Below are 17,919 nucleotides of genomic sequence, written 5' to 3'. Positions count from 1 at the left end.
TTTACACATCGATTTTGCTGGTCCATTCTGGAATGCTCGATGGTTGGTTGTGGTAGATTCATTCAGTAATTTTCCTTTTGTTGTCCGGATGTCTTCCACAACGCCATCTGCCACCATCCAAGCGTTATCTGCTATCTTTTGCATTGCAGGTCTTCCACAGACTATTGTTTCTGACAATGGCCCACAATTCATGTCCGCAGAATTTCAGTCATTCTGCAAGGCCAATGGTATTCAACATCTGACGTCCGCGCCGTTTTCACCACAGTCAAACGGTCCCCCTGAACGATTGGTCAGGACTTTCAAGTCACAGATGTTGAAGTTGAAAGAGTCGCATTCTTGGGAGGACGCGTTATTGCTCTTTTTGTCCTCTTATCGCTCTCAGCCCTGAGATGGTCGCTCGCTGGCTGAGTTGCTCCACGGTCGCCCTCTTCGAACCTTGATGTCTTTGCTACATCCGCCGCATCAGGTTCCTGTGCAGCGGCAGACACCTGTTTTTGCCCCAGGCGACGTTGTCTACTACCGCAACTATTGAGGTTCACGGCGTTGGCTCGAAGGGCGCATTCTTCGCTGCCTCGGCTGCGCTATGTATCTGGTTTTGGGGGCCTCTGGTGAGGTGCGTCGGCATCTCAATCAGCTGCGCCTCTGTCGTCGCACGGGATCTGCCGCTCCCCGTCTGCTTTCAGCGACGGTGCCGTCCGGTCAGCGCCCTGGGGACCCATCTACTGGCTCGCCTCAGCCCCAGGTGTTACCGCCGTTGCCTTCCATTTTGCCCCATGGCGACGCGACACGCCGCCGCCACCGCCACCGCCTGGGCTCCCGCCGGCGACGCCCGCAGTGGACGCATCGCTGCAACTGCCGGGCGCCTCCCTGGGTCACGCGCCGCCGATCGCTTCCCGTGACCAGTTGTCCTCCGACATGGAACTCTTGCCCGCTCCGGACCATATGTCGTCTTAGCCCGTCGGGTGCCCCGGCCCGATGGAGGTCGACCCTTCGGCCCCTCCTGTCTCTCTACGGGCGCATACACCACGGTCCGAATGGCAGGGTGCGGGTGGCACAGCCTCACCTGTTGTTAGGCTCCCCACCTCGTCGCATACGTCAACATGGGGTCCTCCCCACGGCGGGCGGAAGCCTTATGCCACAACCGTGCGTCGATTTGCGGGGAAGAAATGTGGTGTCACCACCAGACACCACACTTGCTAGGTGGTAGCCTTTAAATCGGCCACGGTCCGTTAGTATACGTCGGACCCGCGTGTCGCCACTATCAGTGATTGTAGACCGAGCGCCGCCACACGGCAGGTCTAGAGAGACTTCCTAGCACTCGTCCCAGTTGTACAACTGACTTTGCTAGCAATGGTTCACTGACAAAATACACTCTCATTTGCCGAGACGATAGTTAGCATAGCCTTCAGCTACGTCATTTGCTACGACCTAGCAAGGCGCCATTACCAGTTACTATTGCTACTGAATCATGTACAGTCAAGAGCGACACTCATCATTAATGGATTAAAGTTAAGTATTCCACCAGCTACGTCCGTTTTTCTAAAGTCTAATTTCCTTGTCCTGTTCCAGACCTCACGCCAGTCTGCGTGAGCTAAAACGCGTGCCTTTCGGCTTCCTCTAATAATACGGTGTTGGCTCTCCTGCCAACCCACAACAGTTCCCTCATGCTCCCTGTAACACTGTACAACCTCTGGTTTAGTCAGTTTATCCAGGTCCTGTCTCCGTAAATTCCCACCTCTGAAAGCTGAAGTTGGGACACCTAACAACTGTGGCAGTGTACCTGGAAGAGCTGGCTGGTGAGGAAAACCAGGACAAATGAAGTCATCATTATCAAACAGTTACAACTTGGTACTCCAAGCCTGTTGAACTTTCCAGGCTGAAAGTTTTTTTGTGGTTTTAGGGCGCACAACTTCAATGGTCATTAGCGCCCAGACTACGTTAGGAATGCAACGCCAGGCACAAGTTTAAAACAGCAACTAAAAGGGAAAACACGATAAAAGACAGACTGATAGGCGTAGGATTTAAAAAAAAACAAAAACAGCATAATCAAAGGTCCTTAGAGAGGATGGTCAAGTTGATAAAATGAAGAACGCGAGCAGCTGCTCGTGGGTCATCCGCTAAAATGGCGTCTAGACTACATGGCAGGCCAAGATCAAGACGCAGTGTGTTAAAATCCGGGCAGGACGTTAAAATGTGGCGGACCGTCAGCAATTGTAAAATGGGCAGAACGGCGCCGGCGCAGCCGTTAGCAGATGGCGATGGCTGAACCGGCAGTGTCCAATTCATAACTGGGCCAAAACGACCTCCTCCCGCCGAGAAGGGCGGGAGGAGGACGTCCAAGCCACGGGAAGTTTCAAGACCCGAAGCTTGTTGTCCGTAAGTGCAGCCAATCGGCATGCTACAGCGATAAAATGCGCCGACAAATGACCCTGCTACAATCTGACGAAGGGACACAATAAGAAGCTGTCCGAGGCTGGAGGACCGCAGCCTTGGCCGCGGCATCTGCAGCTTCGTTCCCAGGGATACCAACATGGCCAGGAACCCACATAAAGCTAACCGGAGAACCGACGTCCACCAGCTGCCGAAGAGAGCGTTGGATCCGGTGCACGAAAGGGTGAACCGGATACGGATCACTGAGGCTCTGGATGGCGCTCCAGGCTGAAGTGTTGGCACAGGGGAAAGCCCTAGCCAGCCTGGCTCACACACATCCCACCTCATTTAGACCCTCACTCTCGACATTCACTATGTGCAGCAGTATTCTGGTGTGTGTGATAAGCCGTGTGACACAGTCTATGCCAGGTGATAACTAGAGACAGACACTTGCAGTACAGGATGAAACAGCCACCTCCCATCCACAGACTATACAAATAGTACCTGCAGGCTTCCGCCTGTGCTAAATTCCTGAACTAAATTCGTTATGCAATCAACTTGGTACTGTCAAACAGATGGGTCAGCCGCTGGGTGACTTCCTTCTGCTGGTAAAAGTCTTCCTGGTGAGTCACAGCCTGGGGTAGCTAGTTGCCCAGCTACACTGTTGCTATTCCTGTGTGGGCCTACACCTTTGTCGAACATCACATGGGGAAGCAGGAAAGGATGGGCAACACACGCCATCATCTTCAATCTTCATCTTTGGGCACCAGGGTTTGAAGACCTTATCTCACAGTACATTGTACCCTGAGGCCAAAAGTGGCTGAGCAATGAGGAGCCTCAGTCTTCACTCACCAGAAGCACACCGCCTTGTGACAGGTCTTGGCATCGCACTGATGCCAGCAGCTGCCAGCACCAGCTTGTGCTGCTTTCCTTGTGGACAATTGCTAAAATTGGCATGCTACACAACCATGGCAGACAACACTACATAGGACAACAACCTTTTCTCCAGCTACCACCCTATCCATGCAGGGTGGAGAAAAATTGTCACGTGAAATTTTAACCTTGGATAGCTGATGCCAGGAGGAACCAAAACTACAAATGTTGTGTAGGTTGACAACGCATAATTTTTAAATTACAGACACTTGGTGCCACACATTCCGATTGACCGTGGGATTGTGCTGTTGCCAGATGCTCTGGACAACCCATAACCACGAATGCTTTGCTTGCCAGAGATCGCAGTGAATCCAAGTCAGCTCGCATGCTCGGTGGTAGTGCGCTAGCCTTCCACTCTGGGGGCGAATCCGCCGGGATCTGAACACATCCACCGTAATTTCATTATAAGATGTACCAAGAACTAACTCGTCAACAGCTGTTAGTTACAGTACAGACTGTCTTTTACAAATTGTGTCGGCCCTAAAAAAGGGCCATTTTTGTAGCTAGGACATTGTTTACTTAAGGGGAATTAAAACGGGAATTTTTTTTTTCACATTTTCAGGTTTTTACCTGATTATAAAATTTGCAATTTTCTGAATAAAATGATAAATATATATCACTTATAAACTCACATCGGAAATATTTTATTTGTTTTAAATATAATCTATTTTAGTTGAAAATGTTAAAGTTTTTATATGCATTACCTGAAGATCTAATAAAATCGTTCATTTTTTATACAGAAGGCTGTGGATTGCTGTGTTATAAAGGTTCAATTACATGTTTGTATTGGTAGCACTGTCAAAAACAGTATCGCATTGTTTCATAGTATAAACACGCGTTGTATGTCTAAGTGCTAACCTTTTTTTCCAAGGAAAAGTGATGAATAGACTGGTAAACCTCTCAAAAAATAAAGTATGACGCCAAAATGAAGTGTTTTTAAGAAACGTGGGTTTCATGGTAATAGATTTTCAAATAAGGGGAAACACTGTGTTCAACATGTGACATGCGAAGTTACAGACAATGAAATACATGCAAACTGATCAGTATCTAGAGAAACACCCATTAGTGCTTCGAAGATTAAAATAAAATGTTGTGATACACAGTTTTCTCAAAACGAAAGTGATGTAAATGGGAAGTTATGTTATATTCTCATAGATTTACAGATCCTAATAAGGGTGTTCCGCAGCTCGTGGTCTCGTGGTAGTGTTCTCGCTTCCCGAACATGGGGTCCCGGGTTCGATTCCTGGCGGGATCAGGGATTTTCACCTGCCTCGAGATGACTGGGTGGTGTTGTGTCGTCTTCATCAACATCATTCATCCCCATTATGGTTGGAGGAAGGCAAGGGCAAACCACCTCCACTAGTACCTTGCCTAGTATGGAGATGCGGGTCTCCCGCACCGTCCCCTACGCTCTGTTATGGAGTATTGGACTTCATCGTCATCATCAAGAAGGGTATTAGGTGAATGTGTATATTTTAAAATATGTGGAGGGCCAGTTAATTTACATGAAGACATTGAAGTATGAAATGGACTAGCCAGAAAACTTATCATTAATTGTGCCAGTTGTAATTATACTCATTCATTTTAGAATTCTGATAAGTGTAAAGATAATTATTTTGAAGTAAATGTTAGGTGGTTTTATGGGTTGAGAGCTATTGGAAAAGGACACACTGCAGCAGAAACAATGTGTGCCGTGATGAATATGCTACGTCCACCTTGCAAAATTGGTAAGTATGCAGGATTTATTGGAGCTGCTGTGGAATCTGTTGCATGTGAGCCAATGAAGGGTGCTGCAAATGAAGCTGTTGAAATAAATGATGGGATGACTGACATAACAGTAGCTTTTGATGGCACTTAAGCACGGCTACAGTTCTAAGAATTCTGCTGCTATGGTGACCAGTGTGGATACTGAAAAGGTAATAGATTTCCAAATTTTAACCAAACATTGTTATAAGTGTAGATCAGGGAATGAAGAAGGGCATATCTGTGACAGAAATTATGAAGGAACAAGAGCTGACATGGAGGCCTTTGCAGGTATTGAAATTTGTAGTCGATCTGTGAATGAAAGGGGAGTGTGTTACACTAAGTTGTTAGATAATGGAGACTCACAAGCATATAACAGTGTAGTCGCCTCTCAGCCTTATGGTGAGAAGATAATCAAAAAATTGGAATGTGTTGATCATGTCCAGAAGAGGATGGGCACCATGTTGAGGAAGTTGAAACACAGTTTGAGCTGTTAGAAATTTTCTAATGGTAAAACCATAAGAGGCAGGCTGACAGACAAAATGACTGATGAGCTACAGCAGTATTATGGGATGGCCATTAGAAATAATACTGAGGATCTGTTGAAAAAGAAGCAGGCGGTATGGGCTACCTTCTTCCACAGACTGTCAACTGATGAAAAAGCAGTACACCACATTTGCCCTCCTGGACCCGATTCATGGTGCAATTACCACAATGCCCAGTACTCGAACAATTTAAACAATTCATACAGCCATAACCATTCCATCCCAGCAGCTGTCATCGATATCATAAAACCTATTTATGGAGACTTGGCAAATCCTGAATAAGTGTCTACATGGTCAGACGCAAAATCCCAATGAATCGTTCCATCATCTTATAGGGACTTGCTTACCAAAAAAGGTTTTTGTTGGAATGAAGACAGTAAAGGGGGGGGGGGGGGGGGGGGGGGGGGAGTCAGTGATGTTGTCATTGCTTTTTATGATGGCAACATTGGTAGGGTGAAAGTGCTAGAGCATAAGGGAATTAATCCTGCAGCAAACTGCATCAGAGAACTTGAATGGATGGGCAAGGTTCACAGTGATAAAGCAGAGTATGCAGCACAGTTGGCCACTAATGAGCCCAGAAACAAAAGAAGAAAAAAATTGATAAGATCAAGATGATGATACACAGTATGGTGCTGGGTGCTTCTGAGTGACTAAAAATAAAAAATTAAGCATATATTAAGTGAGTTACAGTATTTTGAAACTTTAGAAGCCATTCCTGAAAATTTACATTTTCTGTTGCATTTTCCCTTAAATCTCAGAAAACATTTCGAGTACAGTATTCAAATTTTCAGGAAGTAATAACATACATATCCTGAGTCTACTGAACTAAAAGAAGAACATAATGTTATGTATAATTAAAATTATTTAGGATAACATACGAAAAGTACACAAAATTTTAACAGTGTAATTAAAAAATTGTATTTCTGGAAGCAGTGGCTGAAACACAATTATTGTAGTTCAGTAGACTCAGAACATATAGTTTAATGTCCTGTAGATGTTTTATGTCAATGGCCACAGTGGTTTCTGAAATACAGGGAAGCAAAGTCACTAAATTTAAAATTTTCGGGATAGGGCATTCCAACTCCCCTTAAAGCAGAAGCTCAAACTGGCAACCCCCTGACAACGTAAGTTTGGTAACAACGAAAGGTGTTTTGTCGAACTCTTTCAAAGATTCTTGGCATTGCCCTGATGTGATTGGCGGCATATTGAATGTGATTCATTCATTGGAAGAATCCTAAGGAAATGCAATCCAAAAACAAAGGAAGTAGGTTACAGTACGCTTGTTCGCCCACTGCTTGAATACTGTTCAGCAGTATGGGATCCGTACCAGATAGGGTTGATAGAAGAGATAGAGAAGATCCAACGGAGAGCAGCGCGCTTCGTTATAGGATCATTTAGTAATCACGAAAGCATTACGGAGATGATAGATAAACTCCAGTGGAAGACTTTGCAGGAGAGACGCTTAGTAGCTCTGTATGGGCTTTTGTTGAAGTTTCGAGAATATACCTTCACCGAGGAGTCAAGCAATATATTGCTCCCTCCTACGTATATCTCGCGAAGAGACCATGAGGATAAAATCAGAGAGATTAGAGCCCACACAGAGGCATACCGACAATCCTTCTTTCCACGAACAATACGAGACTGGAATAGAAGGGAGAACCGATAGAGGTACTCAAGGTACCCTCCGCCACACACCGTCAGGTGGCTTGCGGAGTATGGATGTAGATGTAGATGTAGATTTCTCTTCGTTTCTAGGTGGTTTGCGTCAGGTTGGGTGAACTAGAACCTTGAAGAATCCCACAGGAAAAAGTCTGGTGGCGTGAATGTGTGCGCCCCACCATGCAGCAACCACATGCGTAGCCTTAGCACCTTCCAGCAGGTCAGGTAGATTTTCTTGCAAAAAGTGAAGGTAATTTGCCCTGGTAAGTCGAGGAGGTAGACAGACTGCCCCAATGAGATGGTCACCCACAATGCCTGCCCAAATATTGAGCGAAAATTGTTCCTGGTGTCCGTGGACGTACGTGACCTGAGGGTTTCCCCTTGCCCAGTAACAAATGTTTCAAGTGTTGTAAAGGTCATCCCAATGGAAGGTGTACTCACCGATAAACAACACAATGTTGGGAAAGTAGAGATCTTGCAAACCACCGGCAAAACCCTAGCCTGTGTTCATACTCCGCCACAGGATTTAGGTCTTTAACAGGGAGGCAACTAAATGGATGCTGGCCGTCATCCCTCAAAACCTCCCAAACTAACCGATGGGTGACCCCCGTGTCGTGTCCACCCAATCGAGTACTTGCTGCAGGTGCTTCCTCGAAGCACTCGAGAACAGTCTCTTCAAATGAAGCATCCCGTCGTGTTCGAGGTCTTCCAGCATCACCATGATATTCCGCTAACAAGCCTGTTTTGCCAAGTCACTGGTGAATTGCTGTAAACGTTTGCAGGTGTGGGCGGCATCTTGCTGGGTACCATTCCTCATACAACCGTCTAGCTTCATGCGCATTACTGTCAGATAGTCCATAAACAAAAACAATACCTCATTGTTCTTCAAACGAATACTGTGTCGCCATGCTTACTGTATGACTAAATCGCAGGTGACGTGTGTCCTCCGAAGCAAAGCTTACATGTGAATGCCTCTGACGTGAGATGAGACAAACAGCAACACCTAATCGACACTTGTGTGTATCAAGTTGGGGCAGCAACAGTGCGAGGGACCTTTGTACGTGTGAATCGACAACCATAGCGCTGCTCGTCAATCGAAGAATGGCAACAGGACAATCACACGGCCTACTGGAGTGCGTGGCACCAAGTTTCCATAGTTTAAAAATGGTGTGTTGTCGACCTACACATCGTCAGTAATTTCAGTTCCTACTAGCACCAGTTATCCAGGGTTAAAATTTTTGTGACAATTTTTCTCCACCCCATATACACATACACACTCCACAAGACACTATCTGGTGCGTGAGCGGGCATTGCCTGAGATCAATGGGGAAAGTTGAAAATTCGTATCAGACTGGGATTTGAAGGGTGCTAGTGTAGCCCGTGCAGCTGCTATGACCACTGTGTCCAAATGGCTTACTGGTCGGAACATGTCGGAACATCTGCCTAGTATGCGGGAGACCCATGTTCAAATCCCGATCTGGTACAAATTATCAACTTAAACTTGCTTTAATTTGACATGGTGAGTATTCCAAATACTCTAGCAGTACTCAAGAATGGATCATCGAAGTGTTCTGTATGCAGTTTCCTTTACAGATGTGCTACACTTTCCTAAAATTCTCCCAATAAAGCCAAGTCCATCATTTGCATTCTCTACTACTGTGCTTACATGATCGTTTCATTTCATACTGCTCTGCAACATTACACTTAGATATTTAATCTACATGGCAGTGTCAAGCAGCACACTACTAATGCTGTATTCAAACAATATGGATTTTTTTTTGGTACTCAAACACATTAATTAACATTTTTCTACTTTTCAGGCAAGCTGCTATTCATCACACTAACCAAAAATGTTGTCCAAGTCATCTTGCATCCTCCTGCAGTCACTCAACAATACCTTCACATATACCACAGCACCAGCAAACAGCTGCACATTGCTCCTCATTCTGTCAGAGCATTTACATGTATGGACCACAAGAGTGGTCCCATCATGCTTCCCTGGGGCACATCTGACGTTAACCTTGTCTCTGATGAACACCTGCCGTCCAGGACATTTCACTGGGTTTTATAAAAGAAGTCTTGAGCCACTCTCATGTCTGCATTGGGGCACTGTGTCAAATGCCTTCTGGAAATCTCTAATATGGAATCTGCCTGTTACCCTTCATCCGTGGTTTGCAGGATATTGTGAGGAAAGCACAAGCTAAGCTGGGTTTCACATGAGCAACACTTTCTAAATATGTGGACAAGTTCTTCCTTCAAAAGGAAATTTATTATATTCAAACTGAGAATATATTCAAGAATTCTGCAGTGAAGCTATGTTAAGGATCTTTTTTTCAGCCATTTGCGACTTTGCACTGAGCAAGAGATTTGCAATAAATGCATGTTAAATAAAAGATCAAAGCCATAGAATACTCTCTGTAAAACTGAATTGGGGTTCGATCCACACCAGGCAACTTATTTGTTTTCAACTCTTTCAGTTGCTTCTCTACACCAAGAATGTCTATTACAATGTTATCCGTACAGGACTTTGTGTGATGTTCCAACGACAGTAAGTTCATGTGATCCTCCTGCATGACTAATTTCTTAAATGTGAAATTTAAAACTTCAGCTTTCCTATACCTGTCTTCTATTACCAAACCCAATGGCGCAATGAGTGACTGGATAGAATCCTTTGACCAGCTTAAGTTTTCATAGCATCAGAATCTTCTCGGATTTTTGGTAAGGTCTTTTGCTAAGGTAGGACAGTGGATGTTGCATGCTATGCGCATCTATCAGTTTACAGACACACAAATTTACACTAACTTTTGCAGCGTTATTTGTGTTCTTTTTTGAACTGAGTGCAACAGGTCTCTGCTTCCTCAATAATTTTAGAATTTTGTTATTAAACCACAATGCGTATTTGCCATCCTTAATAAACTTACTCAGCACATACTTCTCCACAGCGATATAAAATCAGTTTACACTTGTCCATTGTCCTCTACATCCATCATATTGGAACTAAATTACGTACATTCATTGCCCAAGTTGGATGATAACAGCTGCTTGTGTGTTCTTTCTAGCAAAAATACTCCCCTAGCCTTCTTGATGGGTTTATTGACTTTAGTAACCATCGTCTCTATGATGACATCATAATCACTAATCCCTGTCTATACTGGCACTGTCAATAATGTCAGACCCATTTGCAACTGCAAGGTCTAAAATATTTCCATTGTTTGTGGGCTGTCTAACTAGCAGCTCATGAAAGTTTTTTCAAAAAGTGTTCAAAAGAACTTCAGAAGACCGCCAATTCATAACACCTGAAATGAATCCATAGACATTCCAGTCTATACTCAGTAGGTTAAAGCCGTCTCTAACTTCTACTGCATGATCTGCATATATCTGTGCTACAGAATGCAGATACTTCTTATTATTCTAGAACTGACATGGCAGAATTAGGTGGCTGGTAAAAATGGCCAATAATTACCTTGTGTTCACCTAGGTCTAATACTTGTGTACAGGTAACTTCACAGACTCAATTTTGACCTTTATAAAGTTAGTATTTTTGTTGCCTGCAATGAAGAACACGCACCCCCCGCCCCCACCCGCCTCTTATATGTGTCTAATTTGTGTTTTCGATATTCATTCTAAGCCTCTCTAAGTATTTCCCAAGTTTCTACTTTGGGTTTCAGCCAGCATTTGGTTCCAAAAATAATTTGAATGTGACAACTTTCTTGGGGGGTGTATCTTTACTTTGTACGTGGACAGATTTCACTCTCTGTGTATCAATTGAGAAGTTTTCATCAGATGACAAAATACTGCCTAGCCCAGGAAACTCTCAAGTGAACTCTACAAGCATTCTGCTACCCAATTAGCTCCCTCCTTAGGATAATGCACCCCTGGCCTAACAAGGGGCATCCTACAATTCTCCATCCTGTAATGCAAGTCAAGAAATCTGCAGCCAAGACTGTCACACAACTGATGCAGCCTTTGGTTGAGACCCTTCACCTGGGTCCAAACCAAAGGACAACTTTTGGAGTCATGATAATGCCAACTGTGAGCTCTGCTTGCACCCCAAGAGCGATTCCAGTAAGCACCAACTCTGCCATCTGCATCCAGACAGGGAAATTGCCCTCCATCCTGACTTGTCTGCAGCCAATTCATCCGTCACAGTAGGGGTCATGTCCCAACCTTTACAATATTTTACTCAGTCCTCTGATGTAAAACCTGTTACATGTCCTAACAACATGGCTTGAGGAAAATCATATCTTACATTAATTCCATTGACATGCTATTTCAGAACACAATCGGCAGTTGTGATTAAAGCTTTGTATTGATAATGAACATGGCAACATTGAAATGTTGTTCAACTACTTATCAACTTTATTGAAGTACAAAAGTGAAATGGAATGAAGGAAAGAGTGCTGAAGGTGTGATTACTGCTTTATACTGCCCAAGACCATGAACATATACTTCAAAAATGTTGTACACAGTGACATTAGTTTCAACAAGAAAATTGTACTACCAGTTAAAATAATATTTAAAACCTGGCATTATAATAGGGATGTGAGAGTATTCCTTTCAGCTGTTTACCTCAGTTTTTTCTGAGAAGAAAAAAATATTAAGAACTGCTCTCTCTCTCTCTCTCTCTCTCTCTCTCTCTCTCTCTCTCTCTCTCTCTGTGTGTGTGTGTGTGTGTGTGTGTGTGTGTGTGTGTTTTCTTTTTTTTTTTTTTTTCCTTCCTTCTTTTCTTAAAATCTACTTACAAATTTGTTTTCCTTTAAAAAAAATCCATTTGTAAATTTGTTTTCATTTCTTTGCTTCTCTTTCGATGTATTTGTCATTGTTTTATATTTGCTCTTCAGAGTATGCCACTTACATTGTACTAATTATTCAATTTGAGCATCGTATCTCAGAAAATGAACTATGAAATGCAGTAAATTAATCAAAGTATCTTCAAACAATTATTTTAGGCTAAAGGGCAAAGCACCATCCCTTCCCTACTGATACATCTAAAACTAAATTAATTGTAGATCAACTTTATTTAAATTCTGAACTCTGCTTACCCAGTCACTGTCATATATAATGACAGTATCAGCTGTTGTGAGATTCAGTCCCAGACCACCTGCACGTGTTGAGATGAGAAAAATGAAAGTATCCTCACTGTGGCTAAAGTGCTGAATGTTATCCACTCTCTCTGAGTATTGCATGGTACCATCTAATCTGCTGTACTGATAATCTCTCATTTGCATATATTCTTCCAAAACATCCAATATAGTTGTAAAAGTTGAAAACAGTAACACCTATTTAAAAAAAAACAACCACATTAAACTGTGGATCTTCTAACACTTCAAATGAACAAATGGCAAAAAGAAGGAAGTATAAAGCATATAAAATCTACTGTAAAGACTGGCCATTTACACAGGGAACTTAGCATTACCCAGTCTAGTTGTTATATCATAGTCTTCCAGATGCACATTTAATATAACAGATGTGGGACAGCACAAATGTTGCATGCATTCCATCACATTTAGGTCACTGTCACAACTCATCATCATGAATAATGATCCCACAAATTCCATTCAGATATGTTTGCAATCAGCTTACAAATAACTTGTAGTTGCACAACTTAACAAAGTTCTACACTTGACTGTAAGAAAAACAGCAAATATTACACAAAACTTGTTGAGGATTTCTTTAAAATAGCAGCACTTACCTGTGATTCGCAGTTGGTAGAAAGTTACATAAACTGATAATTAATAAAATTCATATTGAACCTAAAAGGAATTGTTACTCCACTAAGGCTCTAACCCTTACAGAGGCTAATTTATAAAAAGCTTAAATTTTTAAAGATAAATTATGCAGTTCTTCAATTAAAGTGCTGAGATTTTGAATTGAATGTTCAGGTAACAGTATCACAAAAGTTGATAAAACTTTTTAATTAAAAGTTTTATCATGAAGTAAGGAACTAATATTTAATATTAAGCAAAATATGACAAATTAATGTTCTTAATCTATGAATGTCGTTCTACTACATTTAGGTGTGACCAATCACTTTTGAGAAGCACAAACTTTCCAAATATCTGAACTGGTTTTGTAAACAGTTACATTTAGTTAAAAAAAAAAAAAAAATCATCATCCCAACTTTTTTTGTGAATTAGTTATCTTAACTCTACTTGGACATGTATAGATTCAAATGGTTTTGTTTCTCACTTGGTTCTCCGTAACAGTAGCTAGCATACCACTACATTCCTTGTGTTAAGTGTTTCCTTGAAAGACAGTTACTTAATTAGTATTTAATGTCTTATTCAGAAAGTGAACATGGAGAACAACTGCTGTGCTACCAATCTGAACTAATCTTATATTGCTTGGATATTAGCTACAATTCGAAAATCATTACTGTTAAAATACGTGAATAAGCTAAATGAGCACAAACAGGAAGTACAAGAAGTACAAGATGGATAGGAAACTTAAGTCGACTCCCTCTTTCCTTTTGAAGAATAATACAAATGTGATTTAGCAGACAGAACTGATGGGTGAGCTCCCTGTGGTACATACTTCTAAGAACACACAAACAGTATGAATAGAACATATTTGGCATGCATTACCCACGTCACCCAGTGTCTTTGGAAGGGCAAACATGTGAGTCATTCAATAATTAAGGCCCAGAATTTGCTTTTCTTGGAACGTATTTATTCTTAAGAATTAGAATTAGGTTATAATGTCAGTCAACATTTCTTTTATATGTATTAGTTTTGTACATAGTCTTCATCATGTTCTATGGCCTTATTCTAGCTGTATGTAAGAGCACATATTCCCTATCAATAAAAGCTTATCTTATGCTCATAGCCGTATTTTCACTTCTGAATTACACTCATCATCATCATCATCATCATCATCATCATCATCTACAAAGTGTGTCCCACGTAGAGAACCACAAAGCAGTCAAAACAGAGATTACCAGTCTGGCCTATAGCCTGGAGGGGCAATGATATCGAACCCAATTTGGTGATGTGTTCTCAGGTTGTGAGACTTGTGTGTGGGCATGAATTATGCTGGAGCACGATTTCTTTTAGATTCTTGTCATACTGAATACAACAGAAACTATTCCCGAGTATGTTCAGTCTTCATATATGCCTCTGAATTAATGGCTGACCCTTTTGGCAACTTCTCCGCAAGAATGACACGTTCACTATCACAAACGACTGTCACTATGACTTAACCAGCAGAGGGCACTGCCTTTTAATTTCTTCTTTTTTTGGTGACTGAGTGTTGGACCACTCCAATAACTGCTTTTTGTTTCTGGCTCTAAGTGATCTACCCAAGCTTCATCATATGTAACAATCCGTGACAGAAGGCTTCTCCATTGGCCTCAAACTGCTCCAACAGTTCAGATGAAATGGCATTTTAATCTGTTAGTCTGCTGTGAACATTTGTGAAATCCATCTTGAACATATTTTTGAATAGCGCACACACACTTCCAGTGCGCACTGATAGCTGTTTAGTCAATTGTTTAGTTGTGATGTGCTGGTCTACATGAATAATGGCATCCGTGCAATTCATCATACTGGGAGCAGTGGCTGTGACGGAATGTACCAAATATGGCCAACCATGGAGCTCACTTTCTGCATTTCCTGATGCTTTAACTCTCCTTACCATCACCCAATAATACTCCTACCAACTGATCACTACTATACATTTCACACAAATGTTTATCAGAGTTCACCGAGGCTTCATTTCCACATCCAAGAACTGAATTTTAACACATTGCTTGCCATGAGATATGCTGACAGCAAGACACGAGAACATACAGTATGGCTGGTAAGTTGAGATTCCAACATACAGTAGTGTTTTGATTACCTGAATGTCAGTCAACCAAACGACCATTTAATTGAACTGTTACTTGCTCACGCGTGCCGCTCTCCCCTGGCTACTGTCTTGACTATCCAGCACCAATGCTCAGTTACTGGCAATAATAACCGATTGTGCTGTGTTACATTCACTTGTGTCATCTTTGCCGAGTACAGTAAACTTGTGATTTAAAATGCCTAAATCACAGATCTAGGTGACACTGTTTACAAGTGGTTTACACAAAAAAGGGAAACCTACCTATGGTTCCACTCTATGTGAAAAGGAAATTCAATTTAATGGAAACTCTGCAAGGCCATCAAACCTGTAAAGCAAGCACAGGCTGCTGATTGTTTCAGAATCAAACTATGGGATGTATCAAGGGAAGAAGATCATGGTTTCAGAAACATTTACAATGCTGACAAAACTGGGCTCAGCTAGAGAGATATGGCAAGAAAATCTCTTACACATTCATGGTAAACAGATCCGCCACAGTTGTAAAATACTTTATTGACTAAAGTCTTTCATGACAGAACAAACTTCTACACTACCACAGTTTCAGGGTCTGAGGCCACTCATCAGGTGTATCTGAATTCTAGCAGTAGTAGGAAATCCTGTCCATGCCGTAACAGCTAAGAGGCAAACACATTTGCCTATTAGTTGTTGGGTTACGGACATGATGTACTACTACTAATACTACTGCTGCTACTACTACTACTACTACTACTACTACTACTACTAGAATTCAGATACAACTAATGAAGGTGCTAAGATCTCAAAACCGAGGTACTGTATAGCAACTTCCATCCTGAAAATGTTACAGAATGTGTGTGTGTGTGTGTTTTTTTTTTTTTTTTTTTTTTTTTTTTTTTTTTTTTTTTTTTTTTTTTTTTTTTGTGGTTTTAGGGCACACAACTTCAATGGTCATTAGCGCCCTGACTACTCTAAGAATGCACCGCGAGGCACAAGTTGACAACAACAACTAAAAGGGAAAACACGATAAAAGAGACTGACAGGCATAGGATTAAAAAACAACATCATCAAATGTCCTTAGCGAGGTTCGTCAAACTGATAAAACAAAGAACACGAGCAGCTGCTCGTGGGTCATCCGCTAAAATTGCATCGAAAGTATTAGGCAGTTTAAGATCGAGGCGCAGTTGGTTAAGATCTGGACAGGACATTAAAATGTGTCTAACCGTCAGCAAGTGCCCACATGGGCAGAACGGCGCAGGCGCAGCCGTCAGCAGATGGCGATGGCTGAACCGGCAGTGTACAATTCGTAACCTTGCTAAAACGACCTCCTCCCGCCGAGAAGGGCGTGAGGAGGACGTCCAAGCCACGGGAAGAGGTTTTAAGGCCCGAAGCTTGTTGTCGGTAAGTGCAGCCCAATCGGCATGCCACAGCGACACAACGCGCCGACAAATGACCCTGCTAAAATCGGACGAAGGGACACAACAAGAAGCTGTCCGAGGCTGGAGGACCGCAGCCTTGGCCGCGGCATCTGCAGCTTCGTTCCCAGGGATACCGACATGGCCAGGAACCCACATAAAGCTAACAGGCGGACCGACGTCCACCAGCCGCTGAAGAGAGCGTTGGATCCGGTGTACGAAAGGGTGAACCGGGTACGGATCACTGAGGCTCTGGATGGCGCTCAGAGAATCTGAGCAGATGACATAAGCAGAATGTCGGTGGCGGCAGATGTAAAGAACAGCCTGGTAGAGGGCAAAGAGCTCAGCTGTGAAGACCGAACAATGGTCATGGAGCCGGTATTTGAAACTTTGTGCCCTGACAATAAAGGAACACCCGACCCCGTCATTGGTCTTAGAGCCATCTGTATAAATGAAAGTCATGTTGATGAACTTCGAACGAAGTTCCAAAAAACGGGAGTGGTAGACCGAACCGGGGGTGACCTCTTTTGGGAGCGAGCTGAGGTCAAGCTGAACGCGGACCTGAGCCTGGAGCCAAGGTGGCGTGCGGCTCTCGCCCACTCGAAAGGTTGCAGGGAGTGAAAAATTAAGGTGTTGAAGGAGGCGACGAAAGCGAACTCCAGGGGGTAGCAGGGCAGAGACATACAACCCGTATTGAAGGTCAAGAGAGTCGTCAAAAAAGGAACGATAAGACGGATGGTCGGGCATTGACAGTAGCCGACAGGCATACCGACAAAGCAGTATATCGCGCCGGTGAGTGAGTGGCAATTCACCAGCGTCAGCATGAAGACTCTCTACGGGACTGGTATAAAATGCTCCGATCGCAAGTCGTAAACCCCGATGTTGTATGGAGTTGAGGCGGCGTAAGATGGATGGCCGTGCAGAGGAGTATACGAAGCTCCCATAATCCAGCTTGGAGCGGACGATCGACCGATATAGACGAAGTAGGACGGTTCGATCCGCTCCCCACGACATACCACTGAGAACACGGAGGACATTTAAAGAACGGGTACAACGGGCGGCCAAATATGACATGTGGAGACCAGCTAAGTTTCCTGTCAAAGGTAAGGCCTAAAAATTTGGTGGTCTCCACGATTGGGAGAGCAACGGGACCAAGTCGTAAGGACGGTGGGAGAAACTCTTTGTAGCGCCAGAAGTTAATACAGACCGTCTTCTCGGCAGAAAAACGGAAGCCATTGGCGACACTCCAGGAGTAAAGACGGTCAAGAGAACGCTGAAGACAGCGCTCCAGGACACGTGTACGCTGCGCGCTGCAATAGATGGTAAAATCGTCCACAAAAAGGGAGCCTGATACATCAGCTGGGAGGCAATCCATTATTGGATTGATCGCGATGGCGAACAGAGCGACGCTCAAAACTGAGCCCTGTGGCACCCCATTCTCCTGGCGAAAGGTGTCG

The 17,919-nt window shown here is 43.2% G+C and overlaps 1 protein-coding gene across 2 annotated transcripts in view; it reads right to left on the bottom strand.

The window, feature by feature from the left end:
• Window positions 1-17,919, bottom strand: part of LOC126092207 (lymphoid-specific helicase-like) — a 165,606-nt gene that overhangs the window by 26,270 nt on the left and 121,417 nt on the right. For both annotated transcript variants that reach the window (XM_049907697.1, XM_049907696.1), the window contains exon 13: window positions 12,293-12,529. In XM_049907697.1, the coding sequence (XP_049763654.1) occupies window positions 12,293-12,529 (237 nt within the window). The remainder of the gene's footprint in view (window positions 1-12,292; window positions 12,530-17,919) is intronic.

This window comes from Schistocerca cancellata, chromosome 7 (assembly GCF_023864275.1).
Source record: "Schistocerca cancellata isolate TAMUIC-IGC-003103 chromosome 7, iqSchCanc2.1, whole genome shotgun sequence".
In the NCBI taxonomy this organism is placed as follows: Eukaryota; Metazoa; Arthropoda; class Insecta; order Orthoptera; family Acrididae; genus Schistocerca; species Schistocerca cancellata.
This window is presented reverse-complemented; position numbering and strand designations above follow the sequence as displayed.